The sequence below is a fragment of the Leptopilina boulardi genome, unplaced genomic scaffold (genome assembly GCF_019393585.1).
Source record: "Leptopilina boulardi isolate dan_hultmark-lab unplaced genomic scaffold, ZJU_Lbou_2.1 LbouV2_131, whole genome shotgun sequence".
NCBI classification, from domain to species: domain Eukaryota; kingdom Metazoa; phylum Arthropoda; class Insecta; order Hymenoptera; family Figitidae; genus Leptopilina; species Leptopilina boulardi.
This window is the reverse complement of record NW_026137676.1, coordinates 951,280-974,493: the sequence shown is the minus strand read 5'-3', so window position 1 is coordinate 974,493 and position 23,214 is coordinate 951,280. Positions and strand designations below refer to the sequence as shown.

Here is a 23,214-nt window from a genome sequence, read left to right as displayed (position 1 = left end):
TTACTCGATTGGAAGAAGGCACAAATTCTGAATACACCGTTTGTATTCCCCAGTTTTCGTTTTTACCATCACTACCCGGATTAGCCCATCTTGACCTGGAAAAGTTGCTGTGATGCGCCCAGTTGTCCACTGTAACGGAGGTGCATTATCTTCCTTGATGATAACTAGTTGGCCGACATGAATGTTGGAACTGCTACCTGAACTCCATTTATTACGAGTAATTAGTTGATGGAGATATTCTTTGCTCCATCGTTTCCAAAAATGTTGTCGTAATTGTTGTGCATGTTGCCAATTGGAAAGACGATTAGATGGAATGGTAATGAGGTCTGCTTGCGGAAAGCTTGTCAGTGGACCTCCAATCAAAAAGTGTCCAGGAGTCAAGGGATGTAAATCATTTGGGTCGGAAGACATTGGGGAAATCGGTCGGGAATTAAGGATTGCTTCGATTTCTATTGTATATGTTTCAAGTTGCTCAAAGGTTAACAAAGTATCACCAACGATTCTTGAAAAGTGGTGTTTGAACGATTTTACGGCTGCTTCCCACAGTCCTCCAAAATGAGGAGCTCTGGGAGGTATAAAATTCCAACAAATTTTTTCATTGATTAAATAGTCCTGAATTTTTTTGTTATATTCTTCAGACTGAACAAGATTATATAGTTCATTAAGCTCGCGGCTTGCACCCAAAAAATTAGTTGCATTGTCTGAATAAATGGCTTTAGCTTTGCCTCTTCTCGAAAAAAGACGTTTTAAAGCGGCAATAAAGGCTTCTGTACTCAGGTCACTGACCACTTCTAAATGGACAGCCTTTGTTGCCATGCAAACGAAAAGGGAAATATAGACTTTAATTTTATTACGGTTTCGAAAGCGCTTTTCTTTAATGTACAGTGGACCACAATAGTCAACACCGATATTAAGAAAAGGTCTTGAACCCGAAACTCGATCCTGTGGAAGATTGCCCATGAATTGTTCAAGAGGACGAGGTTTCGCCCGAAAACAAGGAACGCATTGTTTTATAATATTTCGAGTTAAATTGCGACCATTTAATGGCCAATAATTTTCTCGAATCGAATAAAGCGTGGCTTGAGCTCCAGCATGATGAAGTCTCAAGTGTTCATCTCGAATTAAAACACGTGTTATGTGATGATTGTATGGCATTAAAATTGGATGTTTTTGTTTCTCAAGTAAATCTGAGTGAGCAAGTCTTCCACCTACTCGCAAAATCCCATTTGTATCAAGAAAAGGGTTGAGAGTTAACAATTTACTTTTAAGCGATAAAAAAGTGCCGTTTTTAAGACATTTAATTTCATTTGCGAATTCGGTTGATTGAGTCAACCTTATAATTGTTGATAACGAATTTTCCAACTCAACTGGTAAAATAGGTCCAATGATTTTGCTTTCTTTGTTCTTTGCATTATTTATAAAACGAAAAATGAAGGCAATAATTTTTTGAAGCGTTAAAAGTGAGCTATATTTTTTAAGAAGGTCTCTATCGCGTATCGTTAATTTTAAACAAATTGTCGAGGCAATTACTTTTTTCTTCTCTGGTATCTCTCTAACTGAGATAATTTTATTAGGCCAAAGATGTTCATCTCGAGAAAGCCAAGTTGGACCTTTTTTCCAAAGAGTTGATTCTAAAATTTCTGTAGGAAATTTTCCTCGCGATATAAGATCAGCTGGATTGTCTTGTAAAGGAACATGTTTCCACTCCCCGTTTTTTGTGTTTGTTTGAATTTCTGAAATTCGATTTGAGACGAAGGTTTTGAGCGTGGATGCATCGGTTTTCAGCCATTGTAATACGATTGTCGAATCGGACCAAAAAAATACCCGTTGATTTTCGAATGATAAGGAATTTTTAGTTATGTTGTATAAACGTGATAATAACAGAGCTGCACACAGCTCCAATCGAGGCAATGTGACCGGACTTACCGGTGCTACTTTAGATTTCGCACAAACTATAGAAATATGATGATTACCAGAATTGTCTGTTGACCGCAAGTAAATGCAAGCTCCATAGGCTTTCTCGCTTGCATCGCAAAATCCATGCATTTGAATTTCAATTGGGTTGGATATTGACATAAATCTATCAAAGCTTAACTTTTCTAAAAGAGGTAATTGATTGCGAAGTTCAACCCATTTAGTGTGAATATTTAGAGGGACCGATTCATCCCACGAACATCCTACTTTCCATAAATCTTGTATCATAATTTTTGCAGTAATTATTACAGGTCCTAATAACCCGTAAGGATCGAATATCTTGGAAATTTCTGACAAGATTGAGCGCTTGGTAACTTGTGAACAAGTTTCAGATAGATTCACAACATAAGATATTACATCCCGATTACAATCCCACTGTACTCCTAACGTCTTTTTTGAAGAATCTTTATCAAGTGACATGTGTGTAGTTTCAATTTTGTTTGAATTTTCGAAAAGAAGAGAGGGCTCATTTGAAGCCCATTTTCGAAGGGTAAAACCTCCCTTTTTTAGAAGAATAATTAATTCGTCCCGAAGAATCTTTGCTTCCTTTATTGTCTGACATCCTGTTAGGACATCATCGACGTAAAAGTCGTCTTCCAAGACAGTGGCGGCGACTGGATGAGTCAATCTTTCATCCTCAGCTAATTGTTTCAATACGCGAAGAGCCAAATATGGCGCACACGAGGTTCCATATGTAACAGTATTTAATGAGAAAATTTTTATCGGTTCTTGAAAAGTTTTTCGAAAAAGAATATTTTGATAAGCGACATCATCAGGATGTACCGGAATTTGTCTATACATTTTTTCAATGTCAGCGGTAAGGGCATATTTGTGCGAGCGAAATCGAATTAATAGCGAGAATAAATCATTTTGGAGAGCGGGACCTGTCAGAAACGTATCATTAAGCGAAACCCCCGATGACGATGGGGACGACCCATTAAAAACTACACGAAGTTTTGTAGTTAAACTTTCTTGTCGTACTAGAGGATGATGAGGAAAATAAAACTTGGGTTTATCTAATTCATTTTCTTTTAATTCAGTCATATGTTCTAACATTTCATAATTCTCAAGAAATTCGCTATAGTCTTTTTTTAATTCAGGCGAATTTTCAAACCTTTTTATGAGACTATTTAAACACCGCGATGCTCTAACCCGAGACTCCCCTAAGGCACCCTTTTTTTCATTAAATGGTAGTCTTACCTGATACTTACCATTTTCAAGACGTTGAATATTTTCACAAAAATGTTTTTCACATAACTCTTCCTCAGGGGAAAACAATTTTTTGATTGGAATTTCTTCGAGTTCAAAAAATTTTGCAAGATTTTCATATGGAGAACTAATAGCTACATGACATTTGACTTCATTTTGGCGAAAGGAGTTTATTTTTAACTCTCCTGCAACTATCCAACCAAAATGAGTTTTTTGAAAAACAGCGTTTGGCTGTTCCTTTATTGGAATTTGACCTAAACACATTAGTTTGAAGAAAACTTTTACTCCAATAAGAAGATCAATTTTACCTGGCTGATAAAAATCAGGATCAGCCAATTGAATGTTTTTTGGTATTTCGAGAATCGAGGGTTTAATTGGAATTGACGGTATGTCATTCGTAATTTGAGGGAGAACGAGAAAATCGAGTCGTTTTTGATAGTTATTAAATCGAGATTTTACAGTGCCATAAACCAGGTGTTTGACTTCAGTGCTAATATCATTAATTCCAGATACAGAAATGCCAACTGAAGTTCGATGTAAATTTAAAAATTTAGCTACTTCTTCAGTAACAAAATTTGCTTGAGAACACCCATCTAAAAAGACTCTACAAGTTTTTGTTTTGCCTTGATCATTTACGAGATCAACTATAGCTGTAGCTAACAGCGCTTCTGTGGGAACTTGTGCAGCACCACAGGAAAGAGATTTTTTGTTCATATCAATTTCTTGATCCTCACTACCTACCGTGTTGCTTGGTTCAGCTATTGATTTTTCAAAATGCAAGAAGATATTGTGTTTTTGGTTACATTTACGACAGGGTGATAATGTGCACTCAGCAACTCGGTGGTTTTTTCGCAAACAATTCAGACACAAACTGGCCTTCTTTGCTGCATCAAAACGTGCTTGAGGGGTTAATTTTCGAAATTTAACACACGAATAAATTTGATGATCTCCATCACAGAATGTACAAGAGGATTTTGAGACTGAAGTTGCGCACGATTGTTGAGAACGAGAATTTTTCGACCCAGATTTTTTATCAACACTAGATTGTGATTTTTCTGACTTTTGATAGACTTGAGTATCTTCTAATTGGGCGCGACGTTGCAAAAAAGAAATTAATTCTTGATAGGTTGGTTGTTCCGAATCATTACTGAAATCTTCCCATTTTTCGCGCAAAAAGGGATTTAATTTTTGACTAACAATTCCAATTAACAAAGTATCCCAATTTTCAATAGGTTCTTTTAATGCTTGTAATGCGCGAATGTGTTTTTGAATATAATCAAGAAAGGAGCGAATTGAATATTCTTTCGAAAGAAAAGGCAAATTTAACAAAGCATTTACATGTTTTCTACGAATAATTTTTCGATTATTGTATCGATCTTTTAATAAATTCCAGGCCACCTTATAATTTTCCGCAGACAATTCGAGAGCCGCGATAACATTCACGGCTTCGTCTCTTAAACAACCTTTCAGATGATAAAATTTTTCTATTTCAGTCGTGTCTCTATCTGCGTCGACAACGGATTGAAAAAGGTCATGAAACCCTATCCACGATTCATAACTTCCATCAAACGTTGGTAAATTTACGGGAGGTAATTTTCGTTTACCGACAATTGGTTGTCTCTCCGAATTCGCATGATTACTAGAAGTTGCTAATTGTGTCATTTGTCTGGGTATGTTTTGCAAAATAGTGGTAGCCTTACTCACTGCTCTATAATATTTTTCATCGAATTCGTCGCGTGTTGTTTCATGAGCAGGATCTTCGTTAGTTTGTTCTAATTCTAATTGACAGGTATCAAATATAGCGCGTTGATTCTCAATTTCTTGAAGTCTTTTTTCGAGAATCGGATAATCTTTTTCATATTCAAAAGCGTCGAGAAATTTTAAAAAATTTGTTAACATTCTTTTTGCGTTTCCGCGTTGAGCTTTCAAAACTGCAATGCTACGTTCTGTCATTTTATTTAGTTAATTTACGCGACACTTTGAGCAATGAAATTTATACAATGTAGATAGGATATTAATAAGTGAGGGAAGGAACACTTTTATAATTGGTTGTTCATAAGACTTGCCTTATAATTCTTTGAAGTCCAACGATGTCGAATTGTCCAAAGTTGATGATAAGTTGTTTCTCTCCTTCTTGTTGTCGATTGTAGTTGAATAACACGAAACTGGCACCAATGGCAGGTATTTTTCACGTGAATTAACGTTTTAATTTATACGACACTTTTAAGAGTTCTGATATTTGAGTTACCGTCTTGTGATTTCATTTAATGATTATACAACTGCGAACAAAAGAGGTAAAATGAAATTCACAACAAAATTAACAACCCGCCAACCAACTCATTTACTAAAATGATCTAGTGATCTTATGATAACACACGATTCTGTCTTAAAAGTCCTTTACTTCGACTCTTCACTTTTCACTGTAATGTTCAATCACGTACGTAATGTTTACTCTCGTGCTAGTTCAGTATTACTTCAACACATGTATGTAGATGACACGGCGAAGAATCCGGCTCGAAGGACCATGTTTCGAATTGCATTTAGTTTAATGCAATTAATTTTAATTCAAGGGAAGAGTTTTTTAAGATACGTGAAGAAACACGCAATATTATTTACAGTAGAAATAAAATAATATAATTTATTAAAAAGACATAAGATTTTACATGTATTGTGGTTATGAGTTGGAGGGTTATACAGTAACTGACTACATAAAGATATCAAAAAACCTGAAGAGGTTCTGCTACATTTTCTTGTCGTTTAGTGGGGGATGATTGACAATAGCGAAGGCGGAGATACATTTAGGTTGTGGAGGGGGAAAATTACAAATTGCCAAATTTTGAGATGCCGAGTAGAAGATAAAGTCATAAAGGACTTAGGATGACCGTTTTACAGCTAATGGACTCTGCAGATGTGCTAATAAAGATTTAGTTTTACAATTTGTTTATTTTTGATAGTTCGACGCTAAACAATTACCAAAAACTTGTATTATAGATTTTGAAACGTGTCTAAACTTGACAAATGCGGATAAGGTATTATTTTCGTTCCTCAACATAACCGTCATAAATTTTTATTTTTTTTTTTGGAGTACCTTTTTTTTTACAAGTTTTAGTACTAACAATTTTCTTTATATTTTACTGCAAACGCAACATAAATTATATATTATTTTTCATTAATATTTAGAAATTTCGAATAAAATATAAATTTTGGATTTTTTAAATTCCATTAATTCTTTAAATTTAACTCAAATGTATAGGTACTCAAATGTTTATATTATTATATTATTTTTGTATGTTTATTTCAATGTTAATGCTTTCTCCACGAGGAAGCAAATTTTTTTGCTGATCGTAAAGAGGAAGCAAAATGTTCATGTAATGAACATCTGAATTTACAACTTGTTTAAATTGCTTCTAGCATTGTAATTGTAACAAATAATTATCAAACGAGAAAAATTTTTTTCGAGGCGATTTTCCGAAAATCTCGAAATTTCAAGTAAATTGCAATTTTCTCGCCTCAGAATAATTTTTTCTCGTTTGATAATTAATTGTTTAAATGCTAGAGGCAATTTAAAAAAATTGCTTTCGACGTGAGAAAAACATTACTGATAATTTGTTTGTCACGGTTTGTACGTAAATCTCACGAAAAAATTACTATTTTCCAGACTTGGAAGCAATTTTTCTTTTTTTTTAAAGGCTTATAGAATTACAAAATAAATAATGATAAAAAAAATTGCTGGATAAGAGAGGAATTAGCAATTTACTTGAAATTTTGAGATTTTTGGAAAATCCATGCCAAAAAATAATTTTGTTTTTATTTCAAGTTTTAGAGTGTTGAAAATAATCAAATTTGGTTAATTAGAATTAAAATCCTCAACTTTTTTTTTGTTTAATCAAAGTTGGTACCCTTAGTGTTATAATTATTTATGGGAAAATAAAATATTTTTACTAAGAAAATTTGGAAAAATAATATTTTTTCATCGTCATAATTTTTTTGGAGTAGGAATAATTTTTTTGCAAAATTTCCGTAATCAAAAAAATTAAATAATTATTAAACTTAATAATTAGTTAATTAATTTTTTTCTAATATAAAAGTTTGACAAAGAAATTATTCCTAGACCAAAAAAATTATCACTATAAGAAAATAATTTTTTCAAAAATTTTCTTCCTAAAAATATTATTTGTGGCCCAAAAATAATAATAAAACTAAAGTCACCAACGTCGATTCCAAGAAGGAAATAAAAGTTACGGATTTTATTTTTCATCAATGAAATTTTATTATTTTCAACTTTCAAAACCTGAAATAAAAAATAACAGTATTTATCATTGTTTTGTGGTGGATTTTCCGAAAATTTCGAAATTTTAAGTAATAAGCTATTTCCTCACTTTGGAAGCAATTTTTTTTGATAACTATTTATTTCAATTCTAGAAGCCTTTTAAAAAAAAAAAATTTCTTCCGACACGAGGAAAAAAATATTTATCATTGTTTTGTCATGGATTTTTCGAACATCTCAGAATTTCAAATAAATTGCTATTTCCTCGCTTAGCCAGCAATTTTTTTCTATTATTTTTTATTTGTAATGTTATAAGCCTTTAAAAAAAAAATTGCTACCAAGTCTAGAAAATAGTAATTTTTTTTAAATTTCGGGATTTTTGGAAAAACCGTGACAAAACAATGATAAATATTATTTTCCTCGTCTTGGAATCAATTTTTTTTAATTTCTTCTAGCCTTGAAACAAATAATTATCAAACTAGAAAAGTTTCTTCCTAGGCAAGAAAATTGGAATTTACTTAAAACATTGAAATTTTTGGAAAATCAGTGTTAAAACAATTATAAATACTGTTATTTTTTATTTCAGGTTTGGGAAAGTTGGAAATAATCAAATTTCATTGATGAGAAATAAAATCCGTAACTTTTATTTCCTTCGTTGAATCGACGTTGGTGACTTCAAGTTTCATCATTATTTTTGGGCCACAAATAATATTTTTAGGAAGAAAATTTTTGAAAAAATTATTTTCTTATAGTGATAATTTTTTTAATCTAGGAATAATTTCTTTGTCAAACTTTTATATTAGAAAAAAATTAATTAACTAATTATTAAGTTTAATAATTATTTAATTTTTTTGATTACGGAAATTTTGCAAAAAAATTATTCCTACTCCAAAAAAATTATGACGATGAAAAAATATTATTTTTCCAAATTTTCTTAGTAAAAATATTTTATTTTCCCATAAATATTTATAACACTAAGGGTACCAACTTTGATTTAACAAAAAAAAGTTGAGGATTTTAATTCTAATTAAACAAATTTGATTATTTTCAACACTCTAAAACTTGAAATAAAAACAAAATTATTTTTTGGCATGGATTTTCCAAAAATCTCAAAATTTCAAGTAAATTGCTAATTCCTCTCTTATCCAGCAATTTTTTTTATCATTATTTATTTTGTAATTCTATAAGCCTTTAAAAAAAAAGAAAAATTGCTTCCAAGTCTGGAAAATAGTAATTTTTTCGTGAGATTTACGTACAAACCGTGACAAACAAATTATCAGTAATGTTTTTCTCACGTCGAAAGCAATTTTTTTAAATTGCCTCTAGCATTTAAACAATTAATTATCAAACGAGAAAAAATTATTCTGAGGCGAGAAAATTGCAATTTACTTGAAATTTCGAGATTTTCGTAAAAAATCCTTGACATAACAATGATAAATACTGTTTTTTTTATTTCAGGTTTTGAAGGGTTGAAAATAATTAAATTTCATTGATGAGAATTAGAATCCTTAACTTTGATTTTTTTTGTACCTTCAGTTTCGTTATTATTTTTGGGCTACAAATAATTTTATTACGAATAAAATTTTTAAAAAAATTATTCTCTCATCGTAATCATTTTTTTGGACTCAAGAATAATTTATTTGTTAAATTTTCATGAAAAATTAATAAACTAATTATTAAATTAAGTAATTACTAAATTTTTTTGATTACAAAAATTTTACAAAAAATTTATCGCGATGAGAAAAACTTTTTTTTTCGAAATATTCGTTGTTAAAAAATTATTTGTGGCCCTAAAATAATATCACAATGAGAACACAATTTTTATGTGAAATTTTCTATGTAAAAAAATTAATTAACTAAAAAACGTTATAATTCGTATATTAATTTTACTACAAAAAATTTAACAAAAAAATTATTCGAAGCGCAAAAAAGATATCACGATGAGAAAATAATTTCTGCCTTTAATTTTCACGCAGAGAACATCATTTTTTTTATCAAATTTTCTCTGTAAAAAAATTATTTAAAAAAATAATGTAATGATTATATTATATAATTTTTTCCCAAAAATAATGATGAAACTTGAAGTCACCAACGTCGATTCAACGAAGGAAATAAAAGTTACGGATTTTATTTCTCATCAATGAAATTTTGTTATTTTCAACTTTCAAAACCTGAAATAAAAAATAACAGTATTTATAATTGTTTTGTGGTGGATTTTCCGAAAATTTCGAAATTTTAAGTAATAAGCTATTTCCTCACTTCGGAAGCAGTTTTTTTGATAACTATTTATTTCAATTCTAGAAGCCTTTTAAAAAAAAAATTTCTTCCGACACGAGGAAAAATATATTTATCATTGTTTTGTCATGGATTTTTCGAACATCTCAGAATTTCAAATAAATTGCTATTTCCTCGCTTAGCCAGCAATTTTTTTCTATTATTTTTTATTTGTAATGTTATAAGCCTTTAAAAAAAAAATTGCTACCAAGTCTAGAAAATAGTATTTTTTTTTAAATTTCGGGATTTTTGGAAAAACCGTGACAAAACAATGATAAATATTATTTTCCTCGTCTTGGAATCAATTTTTTTTAATTTCTTCTAGCCTTGAAACAAATAATTATCAAACTAGAAAAGTTTCTTCCTAGGCAAGAAAATTGGAATTTACTTAAAACATTGAAATTTTTGGAAAATCAGTGTTAAAACAATTATAAATACTGTTATTTTTTATTTCAGGTTTGGGAAAGTTGGAAATAATCAAATTTCATTGATGAGAAATAAAATCCGTAACTTTTATTTCCTTCGTTGAATCGACGTTGGTGACTTCAAGTTTCATCATTATTTTTGGGCCACAAATAATATTTTTAGGAAGAAAATTTTTGAAAAAATTATTTTCTTATAGTGATAATTTTTTTAATCTAGGAATAATTTCTTTGTCAAACTTTTATATTAGAAAAAAATTAATTAACTAATTATTAAGTTTAATAATTATTTAATTTTTTTGATTACGGAAATTTTGCAAAAAAATTATTCCTACTCCAAAAAAATTATGACGATGAAAAAATATTATTTTTCCAAATTTTCTTAGTAAAAATATTTTATTTTCCCATAAATATTTATAACACTAAGGGTACCAACTTTGATTTAACAAAAAAAAGTTGAGGATTTTAATTCTAATTAAACAAATTTGATTATTTTCAACACTCTAAAACTTGAAATAAAAACAAAATTATTTTTTGGCATGGATTTTCCAAAAATCTCAAAATTTCAAGTAAATTGCTAATTCCTCTCTTATCCAGCAATTTTTTTTATCATTATTTATTTTGTAATTCTATAAGCCTTTAAAAAAAAAGAAAAATTGCTTCCAAGTCTGGAAAATAGTAATTTTTTCGTGAGATTTACGTACAAACCGTGACAAACAAATTATCAGTAATGTTTTTCTCACGTCGAAAGCAATTTTTTTAAATTGCCTCTAGCATTTAAACAATTAATTATCAAACGAGAAAAAATTATTCTGAGGCGAGAAAATTGCAATTTACTTGAAATTTCGAGATTTTCGTAAAAAATCCTTGACATAACAATGATAAATACTGTTTTTTTTATTTCAGGTTTTGAAGGGTTGAAAATAATTAAATTTCATTGATGAGAATTAGAATCCTTAACTTTGATTTTTTTTGTACCTTCAGTTTCGTTATTATTTTTGGGCTACAAATAATTTTATTACGAATAAAATTTTTAAAAAAATTATTCTCTCATCGTAATCATTTTTTTGGACTCAAGAATAATTTATTTGTTAAATTTTCATGAAAAATTAATAAACTAATTATTAAATTAAGTAATTACTAAATTTTTTTGATTACAAAAATTTTACAAAAAATTTATCGCGATGAGAAAAACTTTTTTTTTCGAAATATTCGTTGTTAAAAAATTATTTGTGGCCCTAAAATAATATCACAATGAGAACACAATTTTTATGTGAAATTTTCTATGTAAAAAAATTAATTAACTAAAAAACGTTATAATTCGTATATTAATTTTACTACAAAAAATTTAACAAAAAAATTATTCGAAGCGCAAAAAAGATATCACGATGAGAAAATAATTTCTGCCTTTAATTTTCACGCAGAGAACATCATTTTTTTTATCAAATTTTCTCTGTAAAAAAATTATTTAAAAAAATAATGTAATGATTATATTATATAATTTTTTCCCAAAAATAATGATGAAACTTGAAGTCACCAACGTCGATTCAACGAAGGAAATAAAAGTTACGGATTTTATTTCTCATCAATGAAATTTTGTTATTTTCAACTTTCAAAACCTGAAATAAAAAATAACAGTATTTATAATTGTTTTGTGGTGGATTTTCCGAAAATTTCGAAATTTTAAGTAATAAGCTATTTCCTCACTTCGGAAGCAGTTTTTTTGATAACTATTTATTTCAATTCTAGAAGCCTTTTAAAAAAAAAATTTCTTCCGACACGAGGAAAAATATATTTATCATTGTTTTGTCATGGATTTTTCGAACATCTCAGAATTTCAAATAAATTGCTATTTCCTCGCTTAGCCAGCAATTTTTTTCTATTATTTTTTATTTGTAATGTTATAAGCCTTTAAAAAAAAAATTGCTACCAAGTCTAGAAAATAGTATTTTTTTTTAAATTTCGGGATTTTTGGAAAAACCGTGACAAAACAATGATAAATATTATTTTCCTCGTCTTGGAATCAATTTTTTTTTAATTTCTTCTAGCCTTGAAACAAATAATTATCAAACTAGAAAAGTTTCTTCCTAGGCAAGAAAATTGGAATTTACTTAAAACTTTGAAATTTTTGGAAAATCAGTGACAAAACAATTATAAATACTGTTATTTTTTATTTCAGGTTTTGAAAGTTGAAAATAATAAAATTTCATTGATGAGAAATAGAATCCGTAACTTTTATTTCCTTCGTTGAATCGACGTTGGTGACTTCAAGTTTCATCATTATTTTTGGGAAAAAATTATATAATATAATCATTACATTATTTTTTTAAATAATTTTTTTACAGAGAAAATTTGATAAAAAAAATGATGTTCTCTGCGTGAAAATTAAAGGCAGAAATTATTTTCTCATCGTGATATCTTTTTTGCGCTTTGAATAATTTTTTTGTTAAATTTTTTGTAGTAAAATTAATATACGAATTATAACGTTTTTTAGTTAATTAATTTTTTTACATAGAAAATTTCACATAAAAATTGTGTTCTCATTGTGATATTATTTTAGGGCCACAAATAATTTTTTAACAACGAATATTTCGAAAAAAAAAGTTTTTCTCATCGCGATAAATTTTTTGTAAAATTTTTGTAATCAAAAAATTTTAGTAAATACTTAATTTAATAATTAGTTTAAAAAAATTTTAAAAAATGATTACGATGAGAGAATAATTTTTTTATAAATTTTATTCGTAATAAAATTATTTGTAGCCCAAAAATAATAACGAAACTGAAGGTACAAAAAAAATCAAAGTTAAGGATTCTAATTCTCATCAATGAAATTTAATTATTTTCAACCCTTCAAAACCTGAAATAAAAAAAACAGTATTTATCATTGTTATGTCAAGGATTTTTTCCGAAAATCTCGAAATTTCAATTAAATTCCAATTTCCTCGTCTCCAAATAAATTTTTCTCGTTTGATAATTATTTGTTTCAATGCTAGAATCAATTTCAAAAACAGAAAAATTGATTCCGAGATGAGGAAACAATATTTATCATTGTTCTGTCACGGTTTTTACGAAAATCCCTAAATTAAAAAAAAATTAATATTTTTTAGACTTGGAAGTAATTTTTCTGTTTCTTAAAAGGCTTCTAGAATTGAAACAAATAATAGAAATGAGAAAAATTTTTTCCCTATGCGAAAATATTGCAATTTATTTGAAATTTTGAAATTTTCGGAATATCCATGACAAAAGAGTGAAAATTATTATTTTGTTTTTATTTCTGGTTTTAAAGGGTTGTAAATAATCAAATTTTATTGATGAGAATTACAATCCTTAACTTTTTTTCTTTTAATCAACGTTGGTAACTTCAGTTTCATAAATAATATCACGATGAGAGAATAATTTTTTCTTAAAATTTTCTTTGTAATACAATTATTTATGTCCCAAAAAAATTACCACGATGAGAAAATAATCAAAGAAATTTGAATATTTTCAACTGTTCAAAATCTGAAATAAAAGAAAACAGTATTTATCATTGTTTTGTCACGGATTTTTCGATAATTTTTAAATTTCAAGTCAATTTTTATTTTCTCGCTTCGGAAGCAATTTTCTGGTTTGATAATTATTTATTTCAATGCTAGAAGCCTCTTAAAATATATTGCAAAAGGTTCCGAGTCGGGGAAAGGAGTGATTTCAAGTTTTTGTTAGGAATTTTACAAAAATCCTGAAAGTTCAAAAAAATTGCTATTTGCTTGCCTCGGAAGCAATTTTTTTGTTTCTTAAAAAGCTTCTAGTATTGAAATAAATAAGTACAAACGGTGAAAATTGCTTTCGAGGCGAGGAAATAGCAATTTACTTGAAATTTAGAGATTTTCGGAATATTTCGTTGATTCAACGTTGGTAACTTATGTTTCATTATTATTTTTTGGAATAAATAATTTTTTACAAAGAAAATTTGGAAAAAAATTATTTTTCAATCGTATTAATTTTTTTCTCAAATTTTATAATTAAATTTTTTCCAAATTTTCTTATTAAAAATAATATTTTTTATCAAAAATAATGATGAAACTAAAGTTACCAATGTTGAATCTACGAAGGAAATAAAATTGACGGATTTTATTTATAATCAATGAATTTTGATTATTTTCAATCCTCCAAAACCTGAAATAAAAAAAAAAATATTTATCATTGTTTTGTCATGGATTTTCCAAAAATCTTTAAAATTCAAATAAATTGCAATTTGCTCGCCTCTGAAGAAATTTTTCTTTTTTTTAAATTGCTTCTAGCATTGAAACAAATAATTATCAAACGAGGAAAATTTCTTCCGAGGCGAAAAAATTGCAATTTAATTGAAATTTCGAGATTTTCGAAAAATCCGTGAGAAAATAATGATAAATATTATTTTTTTTACTTCATATTTTGGAGGGTTGATAATGATCAAATTTCATTGATGAATAATAAAATCCGAAATTTTTATTACCGCCATTGAATCAACGTTGGTAACTTTAGTTTCATTATTATTTTTGGAAAGAAATAATATTTTTATTAATAAAATTTGGAAAAAAAATTTTCTTCTCATCGCGATTTATTTTTGAGACTAAGAATAATTTTGTTGTAAAATTTTCGTAATAAAAAATTAATTTATTAAATAACTTAATAATTAGTTTATTAATTATTTTTAATATGAAAATTTGATAAAAAAATTATTCGCAGTCCAAAAAAAATTATGACGATGAGGAAATAATTATTTTTCTAAATCTTCTTAGTAAACTTATTATGTTTTCCTAAAAAGAAAGATGAAGCTGAAGTTACCAACGTTGATTCAACGAAGGAATATATATATATATATATATGTGTGTGTGTGTGTGTGTGTTTAATACGAATAATATTATATTGTTAACTTATAGTAAATATATATTATGTTACACATACATATCTGTATTTGTAACATATTATATTAATAAACTATATTTTAATATAATAATATTATTATCATATATCACACTTATTAAGTAAGATTAGTTATTAATTAGGTTAATTAGGAGTGGTTAAGCAGGGATGTGAGAGAATTTCGGGGATAGAGGTGAATCTCGCGAGAAAACGCGCGACTTGGCTCTTGACTCGCGGTTTTCCGCGGGTCAAAAGTAAGAAGTGCATAGACGGAAGATTTGCCCCTCTCTTGGAAAATTCTCCCACTATTTTCGTCGTTTTGGAAGAGTCGTGGGCTATAAAAGCCGATGCACTGGACCAAAACGTCAGTTCTGTTGCAGAGCTCACTCAGGGTTGGTTGCCTTCCCTGCCTAGCCTACCCTATACTACGCAACAGCTTCCTACTTAGAAAAATTCCGAGTTAGTGGACTTAGAAAAATTTCTACTTATTCGTACTTAGAAATTTTTCCGAGTCTTGGACTTTGAATTTTTCTTCGCCTTTCGAACTTAGAAATATTCTACCCTTGTGGGACTTAGAATTATTTCAACAAAGTGTACTTAATGAAAATAAACGATCACTTGTAAATTGACTTATTTCCATTTACCCCCCCCCCCCCGGCACTAACTTGAATTTCGATCACCACCATTATTGAGAATAGTTGCTGTTCTCAATAATCGAGGTACTTGCCATAATAGAAGAGTTGCTTTTCTATTGTGGGGTGGTGAATCGACTCGCGAATATGATACATAACCTATAAACTACTTTTGGACTCCATAGTCTCCACACTGTCAGTCGCCATTTTTTTAAAGCTTTGTATCACCACCATTATTGAGACTAGTTGCTGGTAACAATAATTGAGGTGCTCGTCACAACGGAAAAGTTGCTTTTCTCTTGTGAGGTGGTGACACTCTCTCTCTCTCTCTCTCTCTCTCTCTCTCCCTCCCTCCCTCTGTTCCAAACTTTAATGAAATTAAAGTTACTCGGCCACTATTTTGCTGTACCTTTGAATGCTCCCCATTGGTTATAAAAGTGAAATAGAACTGGCCTTTGGCCCGGTGGCTCCCTCTACAGTGACCGGTGTCAATTTGGCGCCCAACGTGGGGCCCGAAGACTTTCTTTCGTGTCTGAACGGATGTTCGGATGGACCACCCATTAATGAGCGGTCTCACACTCTTTGCTGAGCTAACCAAACCCATGTCTCAAATAGTTTACAAAATTATGTAGACTAACTTTTCAGTTTCTTTCCATCACTTAAGGGGGGGGCAGTCTTGTGAGACTGACCCCATTAACCCCACTCAGTTTCAAGAATACACTTCCGGGAGTGTTCTCTAAAACCCGGTGGCGCCCAACGCTTCCCCTCTCTCAACTAAAAAGCTTCTCCTCCAGCCGGAAAAGCTTTAACCATTCTCTCAACCAATAAGCTTCCTTATGAAAAGCTTTCACCTCTTCTTAACCCAAAAGCTTATTCCCAAATCGGAAAAGCTTTCGCCTTCTTCTAAACCAAAAAGCTTCTTTATGAAAAGCTTTCACCTCTTCTCAACCCAAAAGCTTATTCCCAAATCGGAAAAGCTTTCGCCTTCTTCTAAACCAAAAAGCTTCTTTATGAAAAACTTTCACCTCTTCTCAACCCAAAAGCTTATTCCCAAATCAGAAAAACTTTCGCCTCTTTCTAAACCAAAAAGCTTACTCTCAAAAATCAGAAAAGCTTTCAACTCCATCGCAACCAAAAGCTTCTTTAAGAAAAGAGCTTTCACCTACTCTCAACCAAAAGCTTACTATTAAATCAGAAAAGCTTGCACCTCTATCTCAACCAAAAAGCTTCTTTATGAAAAGCTTTCACCTTTTCTCAACCAAAAAGCTTTCACCTCCATCTCAACCAAAAGCTTTTTTCATTAAAAGCTTTTCCCTTTTATCTGTTACCTCTACTATAAATTATTTTTGAAAATAGCTTATCTATGCACACACTATGTACCCACAGCGCCTTTTGACTAATTGGGATACAGTCAGTTCGAAGCCATACCGACTGATTTCTCTCATACAGGAGGCGCTGCTGAGCAAGACAGTTAGACCATATAGTATCCTAACTCTCGAATCCCAACCTTTTCGTGCACTCAATCCTGACACTTTGATGTGCTCAGATGAAGAGTACAAAAATCTTGATCTCTTCACCATGCGTCAAAGAACCCTAGCACTTAAATCTCACATTTTCACACTCTCTTCTCATCATAGCTCAACTCAAGTTCTATACCCAAGCAGGCGGGGGTAACCCCATCTCATACGTCTGTGATTGAAAATCTTCGCGCTACCCTGACTAATCATCCTCAAAGGTACCTTTTTCCATCAACTTCGGTAAAAGGGGGATATCGCCTACACGGCTCATGGCCAAGCGAAACAGTCCGATCGGAACTTTTCCTTGCACGCCAGCTTGACGTAGCTATCTCTATTTTTGCGTTGGGCCAAGCATGGTCCATACTTCCATAGGCACAATGAACTGAACAAGTTCGATGACCTATTCACCTACGATGACTGGACACCAGGAGCCAGATAGTTCAATACCAGATAGTTACCAACAATTGAGTCTTCTGCTGACTACATCTTCTTTCTCCGATTTCAAAAAACCGTTACTACGAACGTTCTTATTCTTATTTCCTGAACAAGAAACGGATAGAGAAGGCTTCACTAGTGACGTTCAGAACACTAGAACACTTACCATAAAAAGCACAGATCGATCCCACTTCTATCTACTAACGAGTTACGAACCTTTCATAAGGTTTCGTCGACGGCCAAATTACCACCATTACGTTCTTACTCCTGCTAGAGTAATTTTCTAAGAGACTCCATCAAAATTGAGGGGGATGACAGATGACCCGGACGGGTTATCTAATCATGAGGCTGAACAAGCCTAAGCCGTCAATCCTCACAATTTTCAAGCGCCTCTACTCCTAGTTCTCAGCCTTAGACTGCGGGTCGACCCTTTCCCCCTGTCTAAACCGGGCCAACTCCTGCCCCTGCCAGCGCAGTTGCCCATCACACAACACTAGGATAGAGCAGCTTTCGGTCCCTCGGACGAGGCGACCATTGCAACACATGCAGCTGAACAAGCTCGTTGCACATCTCAAAACAAATTCCATTACCCACCATCATGGAAAAGGCCGAACAACGCTCTCTTGAGGGGGATGACTGCAGCGATACCTGTGGCTGAACAAGCTCAGCTATCCAACAGCCAACCACTCATCATCCATCCAGCGGATGCAGAAAAGGATCAACCACTTTGTAAAATCTTGTACTCATCAAAATCATGTTTTCAAAAAAAATTATTATGTAACATCGACATCACTCGAACTTCGAACAACCTTTAGTAAATTATAGTAACCAATCGTGACCAATGCCTTCCTAAGGGGGGGATTGATACATGTCACTGATGGGGGTAACGAGAATTCATGAAGAATGCCAAAACCTTTGCTACATCTTCATGAATTCTTGTCCTTAGCTGAGTCATTGGTAACGTGTTTTTCTACATTTTTCCAAACATCCTATCGGCGCGCCCCTTTACACTCCACGCTTTCCACTCTTTTCCCTATTCGCTCTCTCCACTTTCGCCTTACGGCCCATCTCTATTCATCCTTGCACCTCCCACTCTCAACGCGACAGGCCCTTTGCTTTCCTCGCGCCACTTCTTTTAACTTTCTGTTCGCCGGATACTTTTCCGAGCCGAATTTTCAATTATTTATTTAAATAAAAGGTTATGTTCGAAGTTTGATGTGTTTTTATATCTTGTAGATCATTTATAGCATAATTTATTATAAATAATTATTGTATCATAATAAATTATTATTAACTAATTATTAATTATAATTGTTATTACAATAATTATAATTTGTTAATTGTTAATGGTGGATATTATTGTTATAGTGATTTATAATTTATAATGTTATATATATATATATATATATATATATGTGTGTGTGTGTGTATGTTTAATACGAATAATATTATATTGTTAACTTATAGTAAATATATATTATGTTACACATACATATCTGTATTTGTAACATATTATATTAATAAACTATATTTTAATATAATAATATTATTATCATATATCACACTTATTAAGTAAGATTAGTTATTAATTAGGTTAATTAGGAATGGTTAAGCAGGGATGTGAGAGAATTTCGGGGATAGAGGTGAATCTCGCGAGAAAACGCGCGACTTGGCTCTTGACTCGCGGTTTTCCGCGGGTCAAAAGTAAGAAGTGCATAGACGGAAGATTTGCCCCTCTCTTGGAAAATTCTCCCACTATTTTCGTCGTTTTGGAAGAGTCGTGGGCTATAAAAGCCGATGCACTGGACCAAAACGTCAGTTCTGTTGCAGAGCTCACTCAGGGTTGGTTGCCTTCCCTGCCTAGCCTACCCTATACTACGCAACAGCTTCCTACTTAGAAAAATTCCGAGTTAGTGGACTTAGAAAAATTTCTACTTATTCGTACTTAGAAATTTTTCCGAGTCTTGGACTTTGAATTTTTCTTCGCCTTTCGAACTTAGAAATATTCTACCCTTGTGGGACTTAGAATTATTTCAACAAAGTGTACTTAATGAAAATAAACGATCACTTGTAAATTGACTTATTTCCATTTACCCCCCCCCGGCACTAACTTGAATTTCGATCACCACCATTATTGAGAATAGTTGCTGTTCTCAATAATCGAGGTACTTGCCATAATAGAAGAGTTGCTTTTCTATTGTGGGGTGGTGAATCGACTCGCGAATATGATACATAACCTATAAACTACTTTTGGACTCCATAGTCTCCACACTGTCAGTCGCCATTTTTTTAAAGCTTTGTATCACCACCATTATTGAGACTAGTTGCTGGTAACAATAATTGAGGTGCTCGTCACAACGGAAAAGTTGCTTTTCTCTTGTGAGGTGGTGACACTCTCTCTCTCTCTCTCTCTCTCTCTCTCTCTCTCTCTCTCTCTCTCTCTCTCTCTCTCTCTCTCTCTCTCTCTCTCTCTCTCCCTCCCTCCCTCTGTTCCAAACTTTAATGAAATTAAAGTTACTCGGCCACTATTTTGCTGTACCTTTGAATGCTCCCCATTGGTTATAAAAGTGAAATAGAATTGGCCTTTGGCCCGGTGGCTCCCTCTACAGTGACCGGTGTCAATTTGGATATCCTAGGGATATCCCATCATTTCACGGGATTTCCCTAGGATATCCCTGGGATATCCTTTTATTGAGAGGGTAGTTACTTTTAAAATATAAAATTTGTAATAGTTTATTTCTGTAACAATGTTTTCATATTCAAGACGTTCTGTTTTTAATTAAACTTTCTCATAAAATTATGAATCATCTTGGTTCTGTCCAAAAGTTTTTAAATTAAAAATTCGCTAATAAATTTCTCAAATACAATGATAGGAAGATTTGTGAGGCCCTTAAAATATTAAATTTATGTTTATCTCCATTTTCATGAAAAATGAATTTATCAGCTTTTGAAAATTTTCTTCACAACTATCCCAGATAGCACGCAAGTCTGCAGACGACTTGCTTTGCAAGCTTGCAATGTCCCACCTTTTACAAACTAGCACTGCAACCTTGCAGCAAAGTTGCAGAAGACTTACAGCAAACTTGCTTCAAGCTTGCTGTAAGCCTTCTGCAATTTTTTTGCAAGTTTGTTGCAAGCTAGCTGGAAACTATTATTAATCTGTTATTCAATTAATAATTTAATAAATTAATAATTTAATTTTAGATACAAATTCACTTTAATATGTATTTGCGACCATAGCTGTAAGGTAAAGGAATGTACTGCGCAACCCTATATATTATAGAATTGAACTACGCATCGTTTTTTAGTTTTGCAAAATATACGGTTGCATTTGCAAACTTGCAGAAGACTTTCAGCAAACTTGCGATGCAAGTTGGTAGCAAAGTTGCGTGCTATCTGGGTGTACTATAGATACTTAATTTTAAAGATGCTAAAGTATGACTTATTCTAGTATTTTCGAATTCAAAAAAATTGACCAGTTCGTAATGTATTAAAATAGAATAGATTGCAATTCACTTTCAGGCAAAACTGATATACTTACTAAGTGAATCTTATTTTGTAATTGTGGAATTAAAAAAAATGGTAATTTAACGAAAAAGATTGGAATTTATATTCAGGTGAAACCTAGCCATAACAGAGAATAAAAAAGAATTAAATAGTAATGACATTTAAAAAAGATTGATTAATTCAACATTTTCTATATGAAAGTCAGAAAATTTAAATTCTGTTTAATTTTTTGGTTCTTACTAGGAGCAAGCAGTGAAATTTTTTTAAAATTTTGTTGCAATTATTAAAAAATCTAAATTTTTTAGTTATAATAATAACTTTTCACTAGTATTTATCGTTTGGTATCTTAATCTTTTGTTTAAAAATATTTTAAATAAAATTAGTTTTACTGCTTCTACAAAATCTTATTACTGTCTTTGTCTGAAAGTATATATACTTACTTGGTTCACTTCAGTTAGTGTATCTTGTTTTTTTAATGCAACGGCGTGTGTTAAATTATCCTTATTGTTCGCTCGAGCCTAGAAAGAACTCAAATAAGTAACACACAATTTAAATTAAACGAAGCTGAAATACGCAACGTTTATGATAAACGATTTTTAAAGAAATAATTTTTTAAAATAAAAAATTCTATAATTTTTTGCCTAAAAAATTTTTTTTTATAATTTGTTGATTAATTAAAAATACAAAAAAATATTTTTTATGCAAAAAATCATAGAATTTTTCATTTTAAAAATTTATTTTTTTAAAAATCGTTTATTATAAACGTTGCGTACTTCAGCTTCGTTAAATTAAAAAAACTATTTATACATACACTGAGAAACCAATCTATTTAATATTAAAGAAATCCTTTTATCTTAAATGAATTTTTCCCAGCCGCCCCTATTAATTTTTTATTAATTAATTATTATTATTATTAGAAATTAATAATAATATTAATTTATCTAATATTTTTCATTGTCAATTTTTAATACGTTTTTTCATGGTTCCAAACAATAAATCGCAAGATTGATTTTGAAAAATTAAAATTTTTTTAAACGAATTATTAAAAAAGTTAAATAATCAAAATTGACCTTTTTAGGGTTTCGCAGCCACATGTCGAAACCCTCATAGCGAGACTCTGGCGTCCGTCCGTAAATCTTAAGTCTTATGTATAAAGTCTTATGTCTTAATTTTTAAGCATAAGAATTAAGACTTATTCTTAAGCCGTAAGTCTTAAGTCTTATGCTTAACACTTAAGGCTTAAGCAACAGATTTAAACTTAAGCATAAAACTTAAGACTTCTGCATATCATCGTAAACTTAAAACGGTGTTATCGACTAAAAATCGATTTTTTATTATAGTTTCTTATAGTTTAAGGTCCTAAAAATACAATGCAACTAGCCCCAAATGTTGGAAAAAATTTGTTGCATTTGTTTAAACAAATTGTGAAAAAAATATTTTATTTCGAAAAATTTTTTTAATGAAAATATAAGTAATTCTTATTTTTTTATTTACTTCATTCTTTATTTTTTTTTATTACTCGTAAAACGTTTGATAGACTTACGATAATTCAAATAGAATTCTAAATTCCTCATTCTTTAAACTTTTTTTGTTTTATCAATAAACTTGTAATATTTTCAAATTTAAAACATTCTTTTTACAATAAATCTAATTTTTTTAAACCATTAAACGACTTGATTTAGAAGGAAATCAGTTTCAGGTTTGACAGATTTTTTTCTCAGTGTATATTATATTTCGTAGTTTTGAACTCAGAAAAATTACTACATTAGATACAAGATTAGACAATTAAAAATTATATATAATTGTAAATCTATTAGACCATTAAGTTCCACTAGACTCTACATGATTCAAAATAAACCTACATTATTCAAGAAATCCAACAAGCTGTCAACGTCAGCTGCCTTTGTTTCTTTGGTTTGAGTAATTTTTTGCAGATCCTAGAGAAAGAACTTTTCATTAGTACTCCTTTTTGGATCAGGTAAGGTATTGCTAAATATATAAAAATAAGTAGTATATTTCTTAGTAAATACTAAAATGATAAATTAAATAATAGAACTTTAGAAGAAATATACCATTGGCATAGTACTGACCGA

The 23,214-nt window shown here is 30.5% G+C and overlaps 1 protein-coding gene across 1 annotated transcript; it reads right to left on the bottom strand.

Moving 5' to 3' along the window:
• Positions 1-5,136, bottom strand: LOC127291327 (uncharacterized). The gene is made up of 2 exons (XM_051320395.1): positions 641-5,136; positions 1-565 (listed from the first exon to the last, which is right to left on the bottom strand). Exons 1-2 carry the CDS (start codon positions 5,134-5,136, stop codon positions 1-3), a joined length of 5,061 nt encoding a protein of 1,686 aa, XP_051176352.1.
• Between the last annotated feature and the right edge of the window lie 18,078 nt (positions 5,137-23,214).